A 24,024-nucleotide genomic window follows, 5' to 3' on the forward strand; every position below is an offset into this window, starting at 1 on the left:
CATGTAATTATGTAATTGTAAGGCTCTTTCCTTTATGCTTATGGCAAAACTGGCTCGTGACAGTGGATGTGCAGGGGTTTGTCCTCCCAGTGCTTTTCTGAGGAAGACGGAGCTGGGCTGGGCTACTTCAGCTGCGTGATGGTAGCAGTAGCACGGTGAGCTCAGGAGATGCCAGCTCAGTACTGGACCATTGTCCATCCCTGCTTTCACACATTCTCCCACAGGGAACTTGGGGGCCAGAGCCAACAGACTTGAATGCAAACCAGGGCAGCACCCGTGGCATAAGGGGTCAGTTTATGCCTTCTGTAACTATGGTGTACTCACTATGTCATTGAACCAGGAACAAACTGCTTTGTTTATAAAAGGCAAACAGATTTGCTCTATCTTCGGGAAATATAGCATAGTTAAGTGTGAATAATACTTGTAAAACACATTGGAATTGCATCTGGAAAACTTGAAGTCCTCCTCAGAAGACCACATTATGCCAATCAGGAGGTAGAATTAGAAAGATTCAGATTACATTCAGATTATGTCAGAACTAATCACAAATTTTAGCTAAACTGAACCTTTACTTTCTACTTGATACAGTTTTCTGATATGAGCTGCTTGCAGTCACAGTATTTGGGAGGTACTTAGCAGACTCACAGGAAGGACAGATCTAATAAATGCACACAGGTGATGTAAACAGTGTACCTAATTTTTTTTCATTGTACAGTTTTCACATCTGTCATTTCAAACAGCACCAGTCTACCCTGCAGTGCCTGGAATTCTGTCTTTACCAAAAAGGAGACAACTCTTTCAAAACCAGTACTGAACTGTGAGACATAAAATAGGGAAACCCAAATCTTGTTCGCTTACTTGCTTACAGATGTATTTTTTTTCATTATTAATTGAGGTCCTGTCACTACATAATCTTCCTTTTTTAACCAGAAACTTACAAAACAACAGCACGCTGCTGCCATACGGAAGGGGCAGCTAGAACCTTACTGCCATTTTCTTTTCCAGCAGAGGTTGCATTGAAATGTCTAAACAAAGATGTTTGTGTTCATATGTAAGTTTAGCGTTAACTCCCTGGGGCTGGAAGGCACACACCCACGCTGCCTGGGAAGGGCTGCTTCAGGATTGGGAAAACTCCCTTGCTAGAAAGATCTATGCTTTGGAGATCCTGCCACTTTTCACTTTGAGTGCTCTTCCTGCCTGAACTGTGGACTCTTAAGCATATATTTAAGTTCAGAGGCTTCCTCGAGAGTCCTCCTAATTTGGAGTGGACTTAAAGCAAGTGTACAGAGATTGCTGAACTGTTTAGGATTTCAGAGGTGCTCAGGGATTTCTATCTCAGTGGGTAAAAGCATCCTCAGTGTTTTAATTATGTTCACATGTATTCATATTAGCAGACAACACTCTGTAGTTCACACTTTATTAGGTACCTATGTCTTATCATGTCCTACCCAGCACAGCAACTGTAATCTGGTACTTGTAGATCTTCCTTTCAGAAATCTTTGATCTGAAATAAACCAAAATCACATTTTTTTACTAAAAAGAGTAGTACATTTAGGAAGAAGTGTTTTCAAAACTGTGAACAGCTGACATGCGCTTCTGCTTTCCTTAAAAGCCACCCATCCCTTGACTTCTTCAGTGCATTCCCACATTAGCTTGGTTCCCTGGAGGAGCTGTCTTCTCCTCCCTTGGATGATGTGTTCCTTCAAATCTGCTGTGGCAGTTTTGTCTTCGGTATCGCTAGACTCCTTGCCCTGTCATCATCTTTGCAATAATCCATGTGTGCTGAAGATGGCTTGTCCTACCATTCTTGGGTTTTGTCTTTCTTTTGCCGCACAGCCCTTTGTTGAGCTGATTCACCATAGTGGCACAGCTGGCACTGTAGGAACTGTTTCAGCATTCACTATCCACTGTTTATCACAAAGAATCCAGGTTGTTCCTGCACAGTCAGAAGGCACAAGGGACTATTCTGGTTTACAGTGCGTGCAAGACCCTTACATGCAATAATCAATTGTTTAGCAAGAGGAAAAGCAAAAGCCATGGAAAGGAATCAGGAATCTGGTTTGCCTCTCATAGTTCTTTGAACTGTGCTCTGGCAGCTCCAGACAAGCCTTCCCCAGGGGGGACATTAGCCACATGTGCTTTGAGAGCAAGAAGATCCAGGGCTGATCCTTGCTGTTGCTGTGAATTTCGCATGGCCGCGGCGTGCAATGCAGCTGGAAGTGACTCCCTGCCTGATGCGGCCGGGAAGGCACGTAGCTGTGTGGTCACTACCCCATTTTGTGACTGAAAGTGTATGTCCTACACATGGTGTGTGCAGCTCCCCATATGGTATCATTGGTGGCTGTGGGTGCTCGTGGAGCTCCCTGGGGCTGTGAGTGGGTACAGAGGGTAAGTGTTAGCCTTTCAAAACACAGATCTCTGAATGAAACCATTTGTTAAGCCTGCCCTGTCTTTGCTAATAAATGTTTCCCCCCTTGGAAGGTACATTTGTACCCTCTTTTGTGTGCATGCCATGACTGATGTCCATATTTATGGCAATTTTACTGAGTTAAACCACCACAGCCTCTTGATGATTTCATGTGCCAGGGCAAGTTTATCAAAGGGAGGTCTGAAATCTCTTTTTACTAAAACAACCCTTCCTTTTTCACAAAAAAACCTTCAGGAACAAAAAATAAATGATCTTTGTATGTGTATTTGCACACACACTAGTACATGCACACGTTTTTCCATTACAATTTAGTTCCTCTGTGCAATTCTCCAAATGACATTCCTGAAGTACTCATATGAAATGCTTGGAAATCCTAATAGGGCAAGAAAAAGAAGTTTCACTTACAACTGTTCTGCCCCATTTTCTGTCCAGATGGCACACTGGCATGTAGCAGCCTTCCTCCACTGCTGCATGCATATGTAACTCAAGTTGAAAACTTTAGAGAGGGAAGTGGTCACGTGAAACTCTCTTGAGACACTTGACAGAAATCTAAACCAACACATTGCAAAGAGTTACAAACAAAAATCAGTCTCAAAAGCAGTGCTTCTCCTGTGACATCATGTCACATTAATCACTGCTAGGTTGCCCTAATAAGGATGAAAATTCCCCCTTCACAGCCTGTTCTTCCAAACAAAAAATGCATCTTCTGCTCTGCCGGACCTTCCTTAATGTCTGCCAGAACAGATGGAGCTGGTAGCTTTGCTCAAAGGTCAATGCATTAGTCGAGGCTCTGGAGGGAAGTCCATCAAAGTGATGGTCTTTTCCACCCTAAAGCACATGCACGTGTGTGTGTGTGTGTGTGTGTCTCTGAGACATGAGGGTTTGACACATATGTATAATTTGTGTGTGCGTGACCAGAGACTAAGCTTTAAATGGAATCATCTGGATGGAAAACTAAAGTAACAATAATCTGGAGCATTGCTACTGTCAAATCTGGCAGTGCAAACACTTACCTCTTTATATAAATTTATATCCACACACACACGTATTTATGTGAATATCGAGTTTAAACAAGCTTTTCTCCTTTGATTTGACAGTGTACACAAGGAGAACTTAAGTTTAAGGAATTAACTGATGAATTAATAGTCCTGTGCTTGAAGTGGAATAGGAAAGAATATATTGGCATCCACATATGTAGCATGTTGGAAGCACATACGGAGTTACCGCTGGTTGCTAGCTGTGTGATTTGTGGTGAATTGCAAGCACAGTGCAAGGTGTGGCTACCTACTTCAGATGATCTTTCTGTTTTGTGGACACCATTAGCAGCCTCTCAGTGAGTGAGTGTTCAGATATTGACATTTGAAAGAGAAAGATGTGGTTGACTTAGTCTATAGGTTTCCATGCCGAAATATTATGCTTGTTCGTGTCTCTGTATGGTCTCACTTTAACATCTCCGTCATTCCACCTCTGCTTTGATGACTGTTCCATTGACCATTCAGTGTATGGTCAGGAAATCTGTATTTTAGTCATCTTAATTTCTCATTTCTCTGGTTTTATGCCTTTACCTCTAGTAATTTATATGACTGAAGTACATTAGCCCTGGACCTTCTCCAACTCCCCTGAAAGCAATGTATAGCACAGCCCTTTGCATTTTAAATGTAGGATTTTCCATTACTTATAAACATGAGAGGTTTTAAGCTATTGTGATGAAATGTTTCAGGGGTTTGTGTATGATTTTGGTTGCACTGTTTCCAAGTTTAATTAAACAGTGGTGAAACATTTGTTAGGACTGAAGCAAGGAAAAAAACCACCCAGAAGATGGCCCGTTTTGCCTGGAGCTTTCCTTGACAGAAGGAGCGCAAGTAAGGGTCATGTGGCTCCACTGGTGGCAGCTGCTTTGTGGCCTTATGTGGTCATTTTACTACTCCTGCTTTAATTCTGTGAATGTTTTATGGGTGACATACCTAGGCTTTCTCTGTCATCCTAGCGTTCATAACTAAGTCTGTGACTAAACAAAGTACTTGAGCGTTAACGTGAAGTCCTGTGCAAGTTAAACCTGGCCAACAGACAGCAAGGGTGTAGATACACAACACACAGTATGGTCAATGTTACCGCGCCCGTGCCCCGAAGGGAAGGATGGCAAACCTCTTACTCCACATTAATGCTTTTGCAGGAATTGTCTGGCCTCAGTGAAACCGGTGAAACTTTGCTACTCAAGCAAAAAAAACCCCATAGTTTTAGTATTGGACATAGCCTTATGTGCTCAGTGATGGGACAGCTGTCCTTCAAAATCGAGCACAAGTTGAATTGTAGTGCTGAGCTGGACCTCAGCAGTAAATGTAGTCATGCCCAGCTATATGTTTTCTTGGAATCATTCCTCAAGACGAACCATAATAAATCGGATTGTGGAAGGCTTGCTTTTTTTTAATTCCTGACAAAGAACATACTGAAAAACTTGGCCTCAGTCACATAGTTTACTACAACCATCACAGAAACATGATGCAATATCATAAGCAATTTTGTTGTATTCGAGCAGTTGATCAAAACGTAAACTTACTCTTTGCTCATTGCCTGTTACTTTTAATCTTTAACCAGAATATCTGAATTGATACTTGAACAGATTATTGTCTCTGAAGGAAAAAACCCCATGACTGATAATGACATACTTGATAGCAACATAAACTGAAGGTTACTCATGCTTTTAAAATTAGGTTAAATTAAATATTTCAAGAAGCACATTCAGACTTGTATTCCATTTTTCATGTTGATGTATAGACAGTACAAAGGGGCTGATTATAAGGAGAGCTTCAGTTCAGAAATCTTACTACTCTCTTAATTTAACACAAAAAATTTAGACAATATGGTGAGATTTTGCATGTGGAAAAAATAGCACATTACAAACAATTTGATCTGGTTGGCCAGGACTAGTATCTGTTTATAACATGATTTAAAACACTAGCTAAGGCTGAGGATAGAACATCCGTTAGTTTTTGATGTATTTTTGAAGTGCTGTGAGATGCAAAGCTGGCCACCCAGGGGGCTAGCAATTGTCACTTGCTCTTCTTCAGACTCAGCAGAGTTTCTTTTACTGGGTGTTGCAACCCCTCATTTTGCTGATGTCCTGCCCTTGACTGAATCTGAAACATGTGACAGCCAGCAGAAGCCACCCCTTTTTGACAGACCAACCCGGATCACCCAGAATCAAAGATCTAACATCAAAAAATATACCCTGAAGGATAAAAAGCTGGGCCAGGGAAGGATGCAATTAATTTCCGTGGCTATTGTGGTTACAAAAAACACGCTTGAGGAGAGCAGTGATGTTCCCTGGGTGAGGAAGACACTGAGCCCCAGACCGCGACAGCCCTTTGCAGTCACTCCAGTGCTATTCCTCGATTTAATGAGCTTTGCAGTAGACCTCAGTCTATAAACTCAAAAACTATAATTTCCCTTTGGCCCACACAGAAGCTGGCATTCTCATCCTTGCTACTAAGCCAAAATTTAACAACCGGAGGAAGTAAACTCCTGTAATGATAAGGTACACTAATTTTCACAAATTATCCCTAGGGACATTTGTCAGTACTGTTTGGAGGATCTGTAATTAGCACTGAAATGCATTTGTCAAAATAAATCAACGATTTGGGGATGCCTAAGCCTGTAGGGTTTTTTTTCCCCCCATGTTTGTTTGTTTCCTCAGTGGGAGCTTAATTTAAAACTTTTGAATCAGAGGAAGCCTTTCTCTTGACTAAAATTAATTAACCCTCCCTGTTCATCAATTTGGAGTGCAGAAGGGACCATTAGATCATCCTGTCTGACCTCCTGAGCAGCACAGGCCATGACATCATGCACAGCTACTCCTGCACCGAGCCCAGAAAAGTGTGTTGAGACACATCCTCCAGAAAGCATGGCCGTGGGCAGAACTAATGTCTTCAGTTAGATCAACTCTTTTTTAGAGTAGAAGAAAGAAGTGTTAAACATCTGTTAAAGGTGAAGAGAAAATCCATCACTTTTTTGTTTGCCTCTCAAAATTGTTAACCTAAAAGTTAAAATTATTGGTAGCCATAACAAAAGTATGGGCAATGTTTTCCTTGAATGCATGGGTTTTATCTTTTTCACATTGTAGTATGTCTTAATGGTCCTAGCATATTCCCTTCACTGCTAACCAATAACTTATCAGTGGTCTGAAAGGAGAGTCCTCAGCCAGAAACCTACTGAACACAGTATTTTTAAGTATTTCTTTTAAACCAAGCCCCTTGGTGATATGTCCTGTCTATGAGTGCCTCAGTCTCAGTGGCTGTTTCTCTTGGACAGCACTGATCTCCTCTCTGCAGGCTAAATCTCTCTACACCATCCAATAAGGAATGTGGGAACATATTTTATTTTTACTGTCCAGTTATCACATGAGAAATCTTTTTTTTTTCCAAGTTGAAAGAATTCTTAAGGGGAAGTAGGAAACATAATTCAGATAGACAGGGCTGAGAAGCATTATCAATATGCTAAAGGGTATCAGAAATTCTTGCCTATCAGCTTAAATTAGTCTGGATGTAATGTAAACATACATATATAGAAATATATTTTAGCATAAAAAGTTAACTCTCACCTGGCTATGCAAGCAACCCAGACTAGAAAATCAGGTTTAGAGAAGTCGGAATTTACTCCATCATTTTGTATTTCACTGCTATCCATCACACACAGCAAGAGTGTCTCCTATCAGCCTGACATGAAGCATGATACCTTCCTGTGAAGGACACCATCCAAAGCACCTGGAGAGCCACGCCACTTCCCAGTCTGCTCCTGGGGACAAGTCACCAACCCAGGGCACTGACACCATGGTCCTTGCTGCCTCCAGACCTGCATCCATGAGTCCCAGCATCACTCCCCATAAAGTCTGGTCACCACAGCGCCTGGAGTCAGCCACCACTCAGCCCACTGTGGATCTCCAGCATCATGTTTGGTGACTGCAAGCATCCAGAGACCAGGTTGATGCACATTTGTAGGATGCCATGCTGGGGCTAAAACCCCCTGTCGCTAATAGCAGCACAGGGCAAAAGTCTAGCAGGACATGATTTATGGCTTGATGGTGCCTTCCAAACCCCTATCAGTGTTTTGAAAATAGCAGGCTTCACAGAGAATACAATTTGTCAAAAATAATGAAAGCTTTGTTCCTTTCATTACATAATATCTAATGTTTTTCCTCCAGTCAAAGTCCCTTTCTGGTCTTGGACTAACTACTTTTTCAGCTTGCAGCAACAAGCATTTGCTATTAATAATGACTGGAGAGCTTGGAAACTGTTTTCACAAAATGTTCTCAATCTCTAGTTTGCAAGGAAAAAAAGATATGCAGAATTAGCCATGGTTTTTCAGTCAGCAAGAATTGTGTGTGCATTCCGCTTTACAGATGGAAAAGCAAAAGCATAGCTCATTGCCTAAACTTTATGCAATATAGATAAAGGTGCATGCTTTTGTGAAATATATTCAAAGCGGTGGTAAGTCCTGTGCCTCTGAAATGATCCAAGGCATGATGTTAGGGCAAAGGCTTATTGTATACATGAGATATTAACTAAATCTGAATATACTTCTGGCCCTCTTGCTGTACTTTTTTTTGGTATTTCTTGAGTAACCCAGAACATTTGGGTTTACCCTTCTGTGGATGGAACCAAGTGGTTGTGTTCGCATGGGCAACCTGTGCCCATGAAGCAATACTCTAGGAGGGGAACTGTTTTACGAGGCCACAGTGATGTCAAGTGTTAGGGAGATGTTCAAAGCATGGCTTGCAGCAGGCTCTAGGGGGGTTTGGTACTCAGAGCAGGGTGCAGCTGTGTGCACTGGAGGGTGCCCAAGAGGAGAGCTTTGAGCAGACAGGAGTGTCATGGCCCTGCCGGGAGACCAGTGGTCATCTGAGCAGCTGTGGGGACCAGACGGGGTGCCCAGGGCACCCAAAATATGCTCAGTTATTGCTTGTTGAGTCATGATCCCGCTTCCATTAGCTTTTAATGCTTAGATGCCTATCCTGCTTGTATCTTTAGCAGCCCTGGACCAGCCTAGGCTTGAAAGGCCACCTTGCTGTCTTGCCAGAGGTGCAGACCACCTCAGCAGCCCTGCTCAGCTAGGTCACCCCCTCCAGCAGGCTGCCCTAAGCCCCCCATTGAGCCCGGTCTGGTTCGGCAGTGCTGTCCTCCACACCATGAGCATCAAGGGCTTCTCCATGGAGCCAGAGTTTTTGGGCTCTGGTCAGCACTCCATGACCGCAGGTTGCACATCCCAGCAAGGCTTGGCTGCAGCTGGGGATCTCCAGTGGCTGGCTTTGCTGTGGGGTTTGAGGGCATTGCCTTGGGCAGCAGAGAAAAAAAAGCCCTTGTGTTTGTGGTCTGCCAGGCCTCCTGCAGAGACCTGATCTACCCGTCCTGCTCAGGGTGCGCCTGTGCCAGGGTCCTGCCTCTGTCCCTGGCTCGCACTAGATGTTTCAAAAGAGAGCACAAGAAATCCTGAAGGTGACAGCTACAGAATAACCTGCCAACTGGGGATGTTTCCTCCAAATCCTATTACTCAGAGCTTGGCTTTGGTGCTGGAGCATTAAGCTTTATATCCCTTGTATGTATGCACTGTCTGTGTTGGTTTGCTCTCTATGTCCCCACCACCGTAACTGAGTCTTCTGGGTGTCCAAAGAGAGGACAAGGGGTCTCACTGCCACTTTTTTGTTTAAAATAGAGAAGTCCTTTAAGTTAAGACTAGAAAGAGAAAATACAGTGTAGTCCCAGATATTATTGCTCCCCTGAAAAGATTTTATAACCACCTTCCTATTTTTAGGAAATAATTTTGCTCCTCAGCGACATCTGCCTGGTAGGCTGTTCAAAGAGCCAAAGCATATTAAATGCACAGAATAAGTTAGGTTGGATAATGTAGTTCCAGTTACACCATGTTACAGGGGGATGGGAATAGTAGGGGTACAAATAAGTATGAAGAGACAGCAGTCAGATGGTGCTTACACATTATTGCTTCTAATTTTTTAACTTATTACCAATGTGAGAGATGGATGGTTAAATGCCAGCATGAACTGTCAGCAATATTTGGTAGAAAACTCAGCTGTCATTCTTAATGTGGCAGGTACTTTAAACACAGAAAACTTCAAATTTAAAAAAAGCCCCTTTCATCTGATAAAGTTGCCAGGGAGAATAAATAATTAAACATACTGAACTATGGTGCTGACACCTTAGCCCCTCTCAGCAGGCATGATGCTGCAAAGCTGGGTCTGAAACCCATCCTTCGATGAGGAGCACGGTTCCCAGCCCCAAAAGCTCTCTGCCACTCACCAAGGCTAGCCGGGTGGCTTTACCCGGGCTGCTTCTGCCACCAGCCTCTTCCAGGACTGCGAAACCTGCTCAAGAAAGGGGCTTTGCACTAAGGGGTTTTCTGCAAGGAGCAGGAGCACAGCACATATGAACATGACATTCATGACACCAAGGGTCTGCCTTGTGTATCCATTCAGCATCCTTGCATATAACCAAGATGTCTTAGTGTTATCTCAAAATACCAATATCCTTCTAAATGGTCTTACAGGAAAGAGAGTACCTTGGCTGTAAAGCAGAGAGAGGGATGAAGGCAAAATATAAACTGGAAGGAAGAATGTACTTAAGGAGAAAATGAGAAAATGGTTGTGGGTAAAAAGAATCTCAGCTGAAATACTGAGAGAGTATTGACAGAATACAAAATTATTACTCAAGAGGACTGGCATACAAGAAGGACTAAGAGTATAGAGGAATGAATGGAGAATACAAAAGGAAAAAGGGAAAGAAACAGGGAAAAATCAGAGATGAAATCATTATTGTCAATTTTTATTTTGTAGAAAATACTTTTGTACAGCATCTGACTTATCCATATATCAAACAGACAGCCACAGAGAAATTCACAGCCCTGGAAACAGAGGCCAGAGACAAACTGTATATGCTTCTCTCTGACTCTTCTTGGAAGCTACAGATGTTCATTGTTTGGACACACAATAGACAGATTAATATCTCCAGATGTTCACCATCCATCCTTCCAGAACAGTAATGGTCAGGCCAGGGAATGAGTGCTTTTAGTAGAAACTGTTTCTGTTACTGCTTCAGATGAAGTATTTTGTCAGTGTTTATGTTCTGGAGAGCACCTGCTCCAAAGGTAGAGAGCCTACGCTACAGAGCAATGCCCCTCCATGCCACCACCCAGCACTGCACAAAGCCTGCACACCATCCATGTAAGTGCTGAAGGCCTGACTTCCAAGGAGAACGAGGATCCAGCATTGCTTTTGACTATTTTACCTGATAGGAATAAACGAATTTTTAAAATCGCAGAAGTATTTAAGTGGTTGAGTGGCTCAGAGAGTCAGTACAAGGACAGGACTTCTCTTGAGCCACAGACATACTAAGACAACTTCTGCAAGAAATTTGAACAGAAATTTCTCCATTATTAGACTTCTTATTCACAGAGGGAAAAAGCATGCATCAATTTAGCATTACCAAATGTGACCACCAAATTAGTTGTCATTAATTTATTCTTGTAGAAAAGCTTGTGATGACATTTTTGGGAAGGCTGTAGGTAACAAATGCCCATTTTAACTTGAAGAGAAAAGCTTCTTACCACCAATTCTCAATGCCATACTATATAAAAACAAAGGCGAGGCACTGCTGAAAAATAGTAATTCAGCAGCAGGACCCAAGTCCCCCTGAAAATTATTCAGATAGTTTTGAAAATACTATCTTTAGTATTATTGGCATGGTTCCCTCTCATTCTCATTCATGAATTCCCACTGGCAAAAAGTAACCTTCTGCTGAAGCCATTGGCCTTAGTCCTATGAAAAGTACCATAAGTGAGGGAAGCGCACTTGTTGCCTTCAGTGTATGAACCTGTAAGACAAAAAACCCACGGGATTTGGTCTTCCACCGATAGGAAGAGGATAGTAAAGAGGTGTGTGCTTTTTCTACCTTGAATAATTTCAGTGAAATGGATGCCCAGGTGGCAGCCAGGAGGGCTTGAGCTTCTCGGCTTGGGCTACAGCTGCATGGCAGATGCGTGCTGTCCTGCCGCAGAGTACCTCGCCCTGAGAAGAGCAGTGCTCTGCAAGAGGCCGTGCTGTTCCACTGGCTTTTCTGCTGCTGGTGCTCAGAGCAACACTAGTTTCTCTACAGGATGGTCAGGCCACTTCAGCTGACCTGAATCTGCTCTCAAAATGCCTTTGCCTTAAACCAATGGAAAGAAAAGGTCTGGAAAAGTGAAGGTAAAATACTGGCTCTTCTGCAGTGAAATTGTTGAGGAATTTAGCTACTCCTTTCAAGAGAACAAGGAATTCATCCCAAAAAGATTGATATCCAAATATCCCGCGCAAAATCTGTGGGATCTGTTGTATGCAGCAGTTTTGAAAATGCACTCACTTCTGCCTGCAGGTGGGTAACCCCTGAATTTTGTGACAGCCAGCAGAAGATAAGAAAGAGAGCCTTGATAGGAACAATACAATTAAAAAAAATCAGCATGCCATTAAAACAAGTATAAATACACATTATATTACATGAGTGAACGGTGTTTTCTTTAGTGTACGTGACATTTCTTATTAATTCATACACTAAGTGCTAAAGTGTTTCCTAATGCCATTAGGTGGTGCTTTCAGTAAGCAGTAGAATAAATAGTTCTTGCACGGTTCTTTCCTGTGTCATCTTCTCATGTTCTTAAGTAAGAGAAAATTTAAACAAAACACCACGGGTGCCTCCTCCTTCTGAAGCCCACCAACCTTGCACAAAGCCATGTATCATGTTTCTGAGGCACTCTGGCTCCCCTCAGGCGTGATGAACTGCACTTTGGGCACGATGAGGGAGGGATTGGTTCTTCGCATGGAGTTGCTCCTCCGAATGGAGTTGTTTCTCCTCATGGAGTTGCGTTTCCTCAGGGAGTTTTGGTGGGACAGCTCGCTCTTCTGCAGGGTCTGGATGAGAATAGACGGCTTCTCATCTAGCTCTCGAGCGCTGCAACGCGGCGCTGCCACTTTGACAGTGTTGCCAAATTTGGAGTAGTCGACTGCGTACACGCCTTCCTCTTCCGTGACAATGGGCACAAAGCGGTGACCCCACAGGATCTCCTCTGCTATGTAGGAGGTTCTTGCCTGTGTCGTGATGCCAGTGGTTTCTACGACTCCTTCAAGTATCACGATGAGCTCCAGGTCCTGGAGCGCCAGGTCAGTAGCGGAGATATCGTAAAGAGGACTCCGCTTGTCTATGACATGACAAATGATTAAGGGAGCCACAAGGAAAATATTGTTGCTTTCAATGGGGTTATCTACAGGGATATCTACTTGGTGAATGGGTATGACTTCTCCTTCGGGGGTTGTAGTCTTCCTCACAACCTGGATTCTCACCGAGGCACTAATGATCATGCTCTTCCTCAGGTCTCCCACTCGAAACATGAAGCAAAGTTTGCCATTTCGAACTGCAATGACCGCCTGCCGGCTGAAAATCAAGGTCTCAGCCCGCCGGTGAGCTTGTGCAGTTTTCATGAATATGCAGCCCAGCATGACAGCATTGATGATCAGACCCACAATGTTCTGCAGGATCAAGACGGTAATGGCCAAGGGACACTCTTCTGTCATCATCCTGCCCCCAAAACCAATGGTCACCTGAACTTCAATGGAGAAGAGGAAAGCGGAGGTGAAAGACCTGGAGAAGAAGATTGCACAAAGTTAACCCCAAGGACATCGAACACAATGTGAAGCTATTAACATATACTTTCTAGAAACAAACTTAAGGACTTATTTGTACAGTCCTGGTACACTTAAGCCTTGTGTTAACACCAGCAAAAGCATTGCATGTTTGGTGACCCTGGTTTTGTACAGTCGTTGCAATATCTGATGGTGACAGGGAAGACCTCAGAGCCTGAGCTCCTAAAAGACCATCTGTAACACTAGGTGACCCTGGGAAGCTCACTAGATCCTCTGTTCAGGAACACATGCTGCCCACTCTGTTAGTCAATAGTGCTGTAACACCTGGGCTTTCCACCTTCTTCATCCCATGAAGCTCTTGGTGGAGAGTGGTGGTTTTGGCTATAGTGAGCAACCAGCTGGCACACTTGAGATTCTTCCACCAGCCTGTGCAGGGAAAGGAAACAGGGAAAATTGCAGCATTTTACTCATACTGCCTGAGTCATGACCTCCTTTAGCGGAAAGGGAACACTCCCAGATTCGTGACACTTCCCAAACCCCCATGTCCCCTGTGCACATCCTGGCTGGAGGACAACGCTGTGACCCAGGGTTTGGGTTTAGCTTACTGATGCGTGAGCTAACTGGAAAATTTCAACACAGAAGTGGGTTGTAGAAGTGTGGGTTAAGTTAAACGTCCCTGAAATGTTATAGTGCTGGACATCAGAGGATGCTGTGCACAAACTCTCCAAAGTACGCTATTTATAGCAGTCCACAGTGCCATACCCCTTGCATATACCAGGGTCTTTAATTTCCTTTGATACATTCTTCACCAAAGTCTCTTACGTCTAAAGCCAGTACCTTGGGGTTTGTCTGGTAGATTTGCAGCACATTGGGTGTCATGAACTAATATCACAGTCACTCTTTTAACACAGTGCAATCCACCAACATTGAAGCATCGCGATACTCAACGTGGCTTTACTTATGGAAAATATTTTCTGCCCATAAAGATGGTTCTAAACCATTCATTTGGTTTAGTTTGCTTTTCAATTAATCTCCTTTTAAATAATTGTTTTCTTTTTTTCCCCTAACCGTATTTTCAGTGAAACTGGGGTCATGAGGAGACATTAAAATAGCATAGGCAATATCAACAATAATTTTTTACTAGAATGAGAAAATTAATCTTTCAGAAAATCAGCCAGTCTCTTCAGAGATCTCTTTGAAAGAACTTTGTTTTTCTTTTGCCTTTTCTATTTTTTTAATCTTTGGCAGATTCCCTTGTATTAAGTGCTTTATTTTTGCATTTCACTCTGAAAAAATCAGGGACAAAGAAGTTAATTAATAGAATCCATGGAAAGATTTCTTATGTTTGTGAATATTTAGTTACATGCAGAATGAAGCTTAATTCAACTTAAAGCTCTATGGAATAAATATTCTGATTTCCCTTAACAGTACTCCTTAAAAAAAAAAACAAAAAAGAGAATTCACCTTCTTACAGTGGAAGTAACTGAAGCAGCAAGTTTTTACAGCATTTTGATCATGTGAAGAGGGAGCCAGGAACTCCAAATCACACTATTCCCAGGTCCTTCCCCTTAGAGCTGCGTAAGAGTTTCCCTCTCTGGATAATGTTTGCTTTCTGCAGCAAAGAGCTGTGAGACTTAGGAATTTCTGTAGTACTTTGAAAAATTAAAGTGCTGTGCAAGCTCTAGGCACTGGTTAAAATTTCCAAAACCTGGTTTCCTGTAATACTGTAATAGCACCTACCCAAGAAAGCTCTCCTGAAATATCTGTGAGCCTAAATTCCAGGAAAGAAGGTTAAAAATTCTTTATCATTATTTGGGGAATTGCAATATTAAATATATTTTACATCCAACAACTCACCATTCTTAAAAATGTCAGCAATCATATTACTATTTCATGACTTTGTCCAACGTGGTAGCAAGATTTAATGGGATGAAGTATTTCACTATTAAGGGAAAAGATTTTCCATGGCTTGGACATGGACACTTGAGCAGCTGTTGGCTGAAGCATCTCAGGTACTTGCACGAGGGAGTGATGTGTGTTCTTTGTCATGAGCTAAACCAGAAAGTTGCTTTGATTCATTTGCTCTGTGCTCTTCCACACTCCTTCAGGCTGTCCTCGCAGCAGAGGTGAGGAGCCATCCTGGAAGAGCTGCCGGCGTGGGGCTGCCACAGCTGGGGCTATGGGGAGGGAGCGAAGGGCAGAGCCGTGGCTGTGGTTCCGCCTCGTCCCAGTGGCACGAAGCCCTCAGTGACCAGCTCAGTCTCTGCGGGGTAGCCCAGAAACCCCATGGGGAGCCCCCTGGGGTGGGCCAAGCCAAGGGGGCCACCAGTCAAACAAAGGGATGCTGCCCTGGCTGCCCCTGAAATGTTGGCAGGGTGTAGCTCCACTAATTCGGGTTGGACAAACCCCACAAATCCCAGAAATGCTGGAGGTGACACCCCAGTGGGTGCAAGCTGGGTCATGACGTCTCATTTCAGGGCGATCGCTTGTGGCCAGTTATTGGAAACAAAATAACAGCAACCTTCTGCCCCAGCCCCCCCAGCCTAATGAGGTTAGCTTGGAAAAATCCCCATTTACTTTAGCCCAGACAATCCTCATTTAGCAAAAACGTGTCAAAACAAAGGGAGAATGAAACCTCTGCTCCCTCATGAGCCAGACACAATGTTCCATCAAACCTGGTGAGATGTCTCAAAGCTATGTGCAGGAGAAAGGAGGAAAGGGAAATGGATACTGTGATGTCTCAGCGGACCCTGCAGCTCCACTCTGCGCCCCCCTCGCCCCCTGCCCCAGTCCCTCACAGCGCTGCAGTGGGTAAAGGCAGTTGATCTGGGGTGGTCTGGTGGTACCAAATCAGGATTTTTCTGCTTAAAAACCTAGTGCTATAAAAAGGTATTTTACTGTTGAGATGGCAAAGCAATCTTACTGCTTACCCCACTCTCAGTTAACAAACACTCTTCTGTTCCATGTATGTGTATGTCAGTTTATCAGTGCCTTAAAAATTGTCGTGGCTTTGGGGATGGAGAGTGAAATATTTTAACAGGTGACTTTAATCTAGTAGTCCCTTAAGCTTTCACTGTCTGACACATCATGCACACTGTGAAAACTGTTCTTCTGTCAATCTGCTGGCGTATGGCTTCATGAAGGTGTTTTGAAGCACCCCCTATTTAGCTGTCTCACGAGAGTCATCTTGACAGACATCTAGTTTTGCCCTAAGCAGCACTCTTCTTGGTAGCCCTGCCTGACACGCATGGCCGATGCCCTGCCTGATGCCCATGGCCGATGCCCTGCCTCCTAGGCACCGCTCCTGGGGCGGCCACCTTTCGCTGGTGGTGGCGAGTGGCTCGCACCACGCTGAGGATGCTCCCACTGCCGTAGACAGTTACAATACATATAACACATACCCACGCTTGTAGCAGGCTCTTATCTCGACAGGCAAGGTATGTTACCCACAGAGTGTGGAGACACATGAAAAGCAGCAGGTCTCCCTCTTTCAGATCCTGTAAGGAATCAAAGAAATCTACAGTACAGTATTTTCCAAGCCCAGAAGGCCTGCTGAATTTACGTAATCTAGAGGAAAACACTGCACTTTTCAACTGTCTCAACCAAACACAAAGGTTCACGTAAATCAAAAGCTGCATTTTAGGCATCGGCAGCAAAACAGGCAGCTCTGTTCCCCACCCTTCCATCATCCCACCGACCGTACTTTACCTGACACATGTCACACATGGTGTCCACTTTGTGCTGTTGGTAGTGCTTTCTGTGCTTGGGTCCATGTCACCGTGGGCAAAAGCCACCAGCCACCACATCATGGCAAAGAGCAGCCAGCTGCACAGGAAGGACATAGTAAAGATGACCAGTGTGTGACGCCACTTCAGGTCCACCAAGGTGGTGAAAATGTCTTGCAGGAATCGCCCCTGCTCACGGATGTTCTTGTGTGCCAGGTTGCATGCCCCATTCTTGGCGATGAAGCGGGCTTTGCGTGGCCGGTCTCGGATGCGTGGCTTGCGCAGGTTCTCGGCAGCGATTCGTGCCAACACATACTCTTCAGGGATGATACTCTTCCGAGCCAACATCTTCCTGCCACCATAGTCCACTCAGCAAGAGGCGAAATGTGGGGTGCTCCTGTCTCCACAGGACTCACTCTATCCTGCAAAAAGAGAGAACCTGGTCAGATTTGTCACCTACGCGCTAGAGATAGGCACCCCCGACCAATAACCATGTCATTCAATGTCGCTGTATGACTACTTATTCTGCAGTGCCCTCCCTCTTTCAGACCATCATTTTTATACGAGCAACTGGTATCAGCTTGTGACAGAAACAGCAGGTGCTATTTCAACGCTCCTTGCAGGAAGGGAGGCTGCAGAACCCTCTTGCAAACTTGGTGTAAAGAAACGTGACGTACAACAGGTCAGTTCCTCAGGCTGTTTCTCCAGGAGGCAGCAGTGCCCAGGCGGGTACCGCAACGCGGAGCGCTAAGTTATTCGCATCCTTCAGGACCTGCAGCATCAGATGCCTCTGGCTGGGACCCGGGCTAGTCCGTGGAGAGGCCGGGGGGGCTCATTGCTCAGGGCTGCGGCCCCGCGGTGCGGGCGGGCGCCCCGCAGCGAGCCCCGTGCAGTGCCGCGCAGCATCGCACGGAGGAGCCGGGCGGGGGCCGGGGCTCCGCGGCGCAGGCGGCCGCGCTCCCCCGTGGCGGCTCCCCTCCCTTCCTCCCCTCCCCTCCCTCCCCTCCCTCCCGCCTTCCCTCCTGCCTTCCTTCCCGGGGTTAGGCGGGGAAACCCTCCCTTTATTCCCAAACTTTGTCCCCAAACGGGTGACAGAACAAACCTACGGAAAGCCCGCTTCCCCGCAGCTCCCCGCCGGCTGGCCCGTCCCACCGGGGGAGGGCCGGGGCCGCCTGAGCCCCCGCCGCTCCCAGGGACCCCCCGCCCCGGCCCGGGGCTCAGCCGGCCCGCGCCCCGCCGCCCCCCGCCCCCAGCCCGCCGCCGCTTACCGCAGCGCGGGGCGGGCCGGGGCTCGGCGGGGGCCGCTGCGGGGCTGGGCGGCGGGGGCGGCGGGCAGGGCAGCCCGGCGGGGCCGGGGCGGTGCGGGCACAGGCACCGGCACACGCACGCTGCCTGGCGGGGCGCGGCAGGGCGGCCGGCGGGGCTGCAGGCTGGGGCCAGCGAGCCGAGGGGGCGGCGAGGTGCTGAGGCGGCTGCGGCTGCGGGCGGCGGGCTCTGCCCGCGGTGCCCCGGGTGCGGGCGGCGGGCTCTGCCCGCGGTGCCCCGGGTGCGGCCGGGCGCTGCCCGCGGTGCCCCGGGTGCGGGCGGCGGGCTCTGCCTGCGGTGTCCCGGGTGCGGCCGGGCTCTGCCTGCGGTGTCCCGGGTGCGGGCGGCGGGCTCTGCCCGCGGTGTCCCGGCTGCGGGCGGCGGGCTCTGCCCGCGGGTGCCCCGGGTGCGGCCGGGCGCTGCCTGCGGTGTCCCGGCTGCGGGCGGCGGGCTCTGCCTGCGGGTGCCCCGGGTGCGGCCGGGCGCTGCCCGCGGTGTCCCGGGTGCGGGCGGCGGGCTCTGCCTGAGGGTGTCCCGGGTGCGGCCGGGCGCTGCCCGCGGTGCCCCGGGTGCGGCCGGGCGCTGCCTTGCTTTCTCAAGCAAGCCGAGCCCTGTGCCTTTTTGTCTTAATTCCCGTCTTGGCGAGACGGCGTGCAGGCAGAAAGCGAAGCATGTGCCTTAGTGTTTGCAGGACCACTGCCAGAATCTCACGGCCTCTGCTGCTTTTCACAAGCTTAATTACCTGGTTCTGCAAGAGAAGAAAAAACCCTTCCTCTGTATGGCCCACGGCTCTTGTGGGGCACGGGGTCAGGCCCGTTGCAGTGCTCGGCTGGTGTAACGGGCATTGGCAGATGGGTGCCTGCCTATGGAATGGGTATAGGGGAGACCATGCACACACAGCAGCAAAAAACACACACTGAAATCGCAGAAGCGCCTTCTTTTTCCCACAGGTCGAGGTTTACGGTTTTGGCTCTTCTGCTTAATGGAAACTTGCATTCTTGGAAATTGCAGCTTTTTTTTCCGAAGTCTTAGGGTTCGTAGTAGGAAGAATAAACAGTGCATCAACTGCATGAAAATATCTAAATTTAGATTTTAATGAAGCAAAGTGCAGAGATTTCGTTGTGTCACATCAGCTCTCCCATGTCCAAGGCAGTGTATGTGTACTTTAGGGAGGTTCTAAGCTTTTCTGTGTATCACTCAAGTGAATGACCGATATGGTATGAAATTTATACAGAACAAAATACCTTGCTTCTCTCTGTAAACTAGAGAAAAAAAGAAACCCCTGACAGGCCTGCTGTAATCGGGAAGGTTTTAAGTGTATTCAGGCTTGGAAAAATTGAGAAGGTGCATTTGACAGGCAGTGTAATCCTTAGCTTGAAGATATTCACCCTGTTGAATACATGCACGTGCTCAACTTTAAATAGATGAGTGATTCCTGGAAACTTTTCTAGCACTATCCTTTTCTAATACCAGATATCCAGTAGTCAGGAAAGAGAGACTCAGAGCCCCAGTCATATTAGGCAATTAGCTAAATATTTGTGTCTGTGATTAACTTTAGGCAGATGACCAGCTCCAGCCTGAAAAATCAGGACCTAAGCTAATTACCTTTAGATTCTAACTAGGCTCTGAGCACACGCATAAAGTCACTTGGGTGTGTATCTGCAGCATCAGCGTTGTTGGTGCCAGCTGTGGCGCTTCATGGGATGGGCTTGGAGAACTTGGGACATTACCCTGCTGCAAATGGGGTAGCAGAGACTGATCTTGGGGGGCTGGCTCACTTGTTTGATGGCAGACTCCAAAAGGGCATCTCACTTGGGTGTAACTATTGGAAATAACCGATTTAACACACATGCACAAAAACTCTGTTCTCTTTTCCTTTTTTCCTTTTCCTTATCCTTTTCCTCATCCTTTTCGGCCTCCTTTCTCCCTTTTAGTTCCTATGAAGTATTTGTTCCATGCTAGGGCTAGAAACAAGGTTGATGTTCCCCAGTATGGCTGCTAGCTGCATCTCAAAAAAGAAAGAACCGTCTGGGGACTGCATGGACCCCCCCCCCCTGGTTTTTCATAAAATCCTTGAATTGTATTATTTTCCTTCTGACACAGATCTACTCATGTCACATGCCCAGTTGCATGTTGTCCTCTGAAGCTATTGAATTCCACAGCTTAATAAACGGGGACACAGCAACAGCAAGAAATGCCACTGGTACTTACTTGCCACCTTAGAGCACAACCCACCCCTGCGGCTGCCTTCACTCAGCCCCAGCTCACCCTGCCAAGGCCCCTCAGCTGCCTGTGCTCCTCGCTCCGTCTCTGCTGGCAGTGACTGGGGCGGCGTGACACGAAGTTAGTGTGTGGATTAGCAGCTCGTTTGGCAAAATGGATCACAATCATCTTTGAGGGCAGGTGGGAGCCACGAGGGGCCTTCATCCAGCTGGTCAGGTGGAATAGAAACTGCTGCCAGTGCTGGTACTGTCAGAGACCCCTGTGACCTCTCAGCCTCACTTGTTGTTCCCCACTAACCTGCTGGAGGTTTCCTCTGCCTTAACTGGGTACCAGGCAGAGGCTGGATGTTTTGTAGCTGAGATAGGAAGGGGTCCCGTCAAACACACACAAATAGTCTTGGCAGAACCTGTGTGAGTAAACAAAAGTTATTGACCGTTTTACCCATAGTCGTACATTCGAAGCAAAGTGCTCATGAAATCCATTCTTTCCATCTCCGCCTGTTTGATACCGAAAGAGTTTCCCCCTCACAGGAGGGGATGCTTTCCTCCTCTCTTACACTTGAGATTATGTTCAAGGAAGCCTGCTGGGCATTGACCACCAGGGTGTGAAGATCAGAAGCACCAGAACTACTCCCTTTTCCTGATTAAATATTATGAGACATGATTTTGAGCACAGCATCCGCTGCCCTAAGTTACAGTGTATGAATATGCTCTGGAGAGTGACAGCTACTAAAAATGTTCCCCTTTGCCCTTTTAAATACTTGCTTGGTTGCCACATGCACATTTAAGTCTGAGATTTAAGTAATAGCTGGGAAAATCTCCCAAAACGTCTCCTAACCCATTTTTTAAGGAACATAGTGTCTGAGCGCTGTGAACACAGCCTTTTCAGGCAAAAACTGAACTGATGGCAGGTTTGGGTCCAGTTTTATTACATCCCATCAAGCGTTTCCCTTCTTGCTGTTTTGTTTCCCCTCTGCCCTCGAAAGTTGCTGATATTATGGCAAATATCACTTTACAATTATGCCTATCTAAAAAAGGATTAAATAATGTGCTTAGACATGAATCTGAAATTTCCACATTATAGCTGTGTCCAGCTCTTTCAGAAAATCCTGCTTCGTAATAAGTTTTGTTTGAAAATCTAATCTTAGCTTAAAGATAGGATGACTTTGCAGGCGTCCAGAGATGTCATGCACTCAGCACAAGGCTTCCACAAAGGCAGAAAGCTGATAAGCCATATTCGGATAGCATGGATGAACTCTTCCCCAGCTGAACTGGCAGTAGATCCATCAAACATGAAAGAGAAGAAACTGCAAACTAAGGGCATCTGTTACCCTGAACCAGCTTTTTTTTTCCTGTTTCATGCAAAAGCAGCAGGACAAAAATAGCCTTCATCATTAAAATACATGTAACTAGTGCCCCTCATCCAGTATTAGTAAATTGTATAGTGAAGTTTGTTCGTTATTTGCCCGTTCCTGGAGCAAGAGTTTCTTCTAAGGCTCTGGGAAGAGACCACTTTGGGATTGTTTCTTTGCCTTCCCATGCCATAATTTATGGGAAGGCTGTAAATCAGTTAGGTAGGTTGAATATGGTTGCATTAGGTCTCTAGCTGTGTTGCTAATTAACTGGAGTGTCCGTTCTCTTGGGCATTTTTCCCCTCTGTCTCACTGGCTATTTCCCTAATGATTTTTTTTTGCTGTGGAAAAACTGGCTGCTGATTCATCTCTCTATGGTGATTCTCACTTCTGAGCTTACGGGCCAGACCAGCTTCTGAACAGGCTGAGCAGAGGCATGAACTCTGTGTCCTGAAGCTGGTGGTGATGCGGATGCTCTTCTTCCTACTCCTTGCCAAACTCTTATGATCAGTCATCAGGTGGAGGCATCTGAGTTCACTGATGGATGAAAGCGTTGTAGGAGGACTTCCAACAAGCTCCTAACCTGCTGCACAGCACCAAGGTGGCTCCCTGCAGCTGGGGTGGAAGACCTGATGGAAAGCTTCAGTGGTGTGCTTCGTTATCACCAGGCATTGGGGAAAAAGGTAAATGAGGGTTTGGACTCCTTAGCATCTTCTTCTTGCATTCTTCCTCTTTTTCCCCATAGGTCTACCCATAGCAAGAAGACTACATTCAAAACAGTAGAACTCTCTCAATGTCCCAAATGTTCCCAAACTCAAGAGTCTCAGAGCAAGGTCTGCTAACCTGCTTCTCAGTGAGCAGTCCCGGCTCTGCACTTTCCTTGGTGTCAGTGCCATCTTCCCTCTGCTCATTCTCTTTGCAGATTTCCGTACAACATTTGGATTTTAAGTCTTGTGGAGTAGGGATTTCCTCTTGAAATGTCTAATACCTGATTTTTTCAAAAATGCCTTCCACTGCAATGCTGTTTCTCCAATTCTTCCATGGCGGGACTTTGTCTTGTGTCAGGACACACCTTGTCCCACCCACTAACCAGGCACAGCTTGGAGGTAGGATGCCCCAAGCATGGTCTAGAGACTGTTCTAAAAGCACAAGATGGCCAAGGCAACCTTATTTTGGGATAGGTGTGGTCTAGACACATGTATGTTCTCATAGGTGGGCTGTGACACTTTTCCCATTTTATTTAGTGTAGTGGGTGTCCCATTTTATTTAGTGCAGTGTAATGCATTTTATTTAGCAGTGGGTGTAGTGTTGGCTGTAGAAACAGGTAAAGCTGCCTCTGGTGGCAAAGTGCTGGAGGCAGCAAACACCCCGCAATTAAGAGAGGGTACGTAGTCCTATTGCTGGAACAAACGATAGCTGCCATTTCTCTTCTCCTTTTCTTCTGGTGGAATCTGGAGCAGCAAAGCCAGGTATTGAGGGTATCAAGGGCTCTTCATTCCATCTCCTTGCCCAAACTGTCCTTATTCCTCTTGTATAGCAGGACCCAGAAGGCCTCTGGCTGGCTTCAGCCTTGGAGTAGTACAACAGAGTTTTGTCTTGTCTTCTGAGAAAGCTGGAGCTGGCTCAGAGGTCCATAGTGCTAGCTGAAGGAGCTTTTTCTTCTGATCTGTGAAACGGAATTCTCTTATATCTCTGTCTTTGTGCTTCTGGGTTCCCTTGCCTACAATTGATTGATATCTCTGCTGGCTGCAGAGTGAGGGTTAAATTAAGATTATGCCATTGATGGAAGATAGATGTTGCCTCTCAGCTTAAGATCATATCGCAGAATAACTGGCAAATCCGAGCCCTCTGATCCCAGATGCTGTGGTGACACCTGGAGTAGATGGCCCAAACCTAAACGATTCGACCATGAAATTCTGTAGTACTCAGAGCCTCTTAGAACCTCATGTTCCTGCCTCTAATGGATAAGTCTAATGGTCATAGCTGACTGCTGAGAGAGTAAGGGCCTTATCCAGCTAGTACAATAAAACTGCATATAACCCTAAATATGAACCGCTAACTTTCTGCTTTTCAAGGAATACGCTGCTTTGGGGCATCTGTAACTGTGATATGGAAGGGTGGTGGTTCTGGACCATGTCATTTACACTAAGCTGCATTAGTTCCTTAGTTACACGGTTAAATATTTTACTGGACATTTAAGTGATATTTATGGATGTAAGCTGGTACAGCCAGAAAACCCTGAAGTAAATTAAATGGAGAGTTAAGAAATGTCATGGGACTAGCTATGAGACACTCTTGGAGGTAGTGCTAGCTGTCA

At 46.1% G+C, this 24,024-nt stretch overlaps 1 protein-coding gene across 2 annotated transcripts; it reads right to left on the reverse strand.

Moving 5' to 3' along the window:
- Positions 1-10,241: 10,241 nt before the first annotated feature.
- Positions 10,242-18,066, reverse strand: KCNJ8 (potassium inwardly rectifying channel subfamily J member 8). Of its 2 annotated transcripts, none has more exons than XM_055712261.1 (3): positions 17,935-18,066; positions 16,812-17,250; positions 10,242-13,101 (listed from the first exon to the last, which is right to left on the reverse strand). In XM_055712261.1, the coding sequence occupies exons 2-3, from the start codon at positions 17,174-17,176 to the stop codon at positions 12,201-12,203; spliced, it is 1,266 nt and encodes a 421-aa protein (XP_055568236.1). In that variant the 5' UTR covers positions 17,177-17,250; positions 17,935-18,066; the 3' UTR covers positions 10,242-12,200. The 2 variants fall into 2 exon arrangements, with proteins under 2 accessions (XP_055568236.1, XP_027653214.1); XM_027797413.2 differs by lacking the exon at positions 17,935-18,066 and adding an exon at positions 17,506-17,805.
- Between the last annotated feature and the right edge of the window lie 5,958 nt (positions 18,067-24,024).

Source organism: Falco cherrug, chromosome 5, assembly GCF_023634085.1.
Source record: "Falco cherrug isolate bFalChe1 chromosome 5, bFalChe1.pri, whole genome shotgun sequence".
NCBI classification, from domain to species: Eukaryota; Metazoa; Chordata; class Aves; order Falconiformes; family Falconidae; genus Falco; species Falco cherrug.

Bases quoted from the DNA above. Each gene is read 5' to 3' on its own strand.
- KCNJ8 (XM_055712261.1), bottom strand. From the start codon at position 17,176: ATGTTGGCTCGGAAGAGTATCATCCCTGAAGAGTATGTGTTGGCACGA. The intron at 13,102-16,811 runs GTAAAGTACGGT...CTTCTTCTCCAG, and splicing joins CCATGTGTGACATGTGTCAG to GTCTTTCACCTCCGCTTTCC.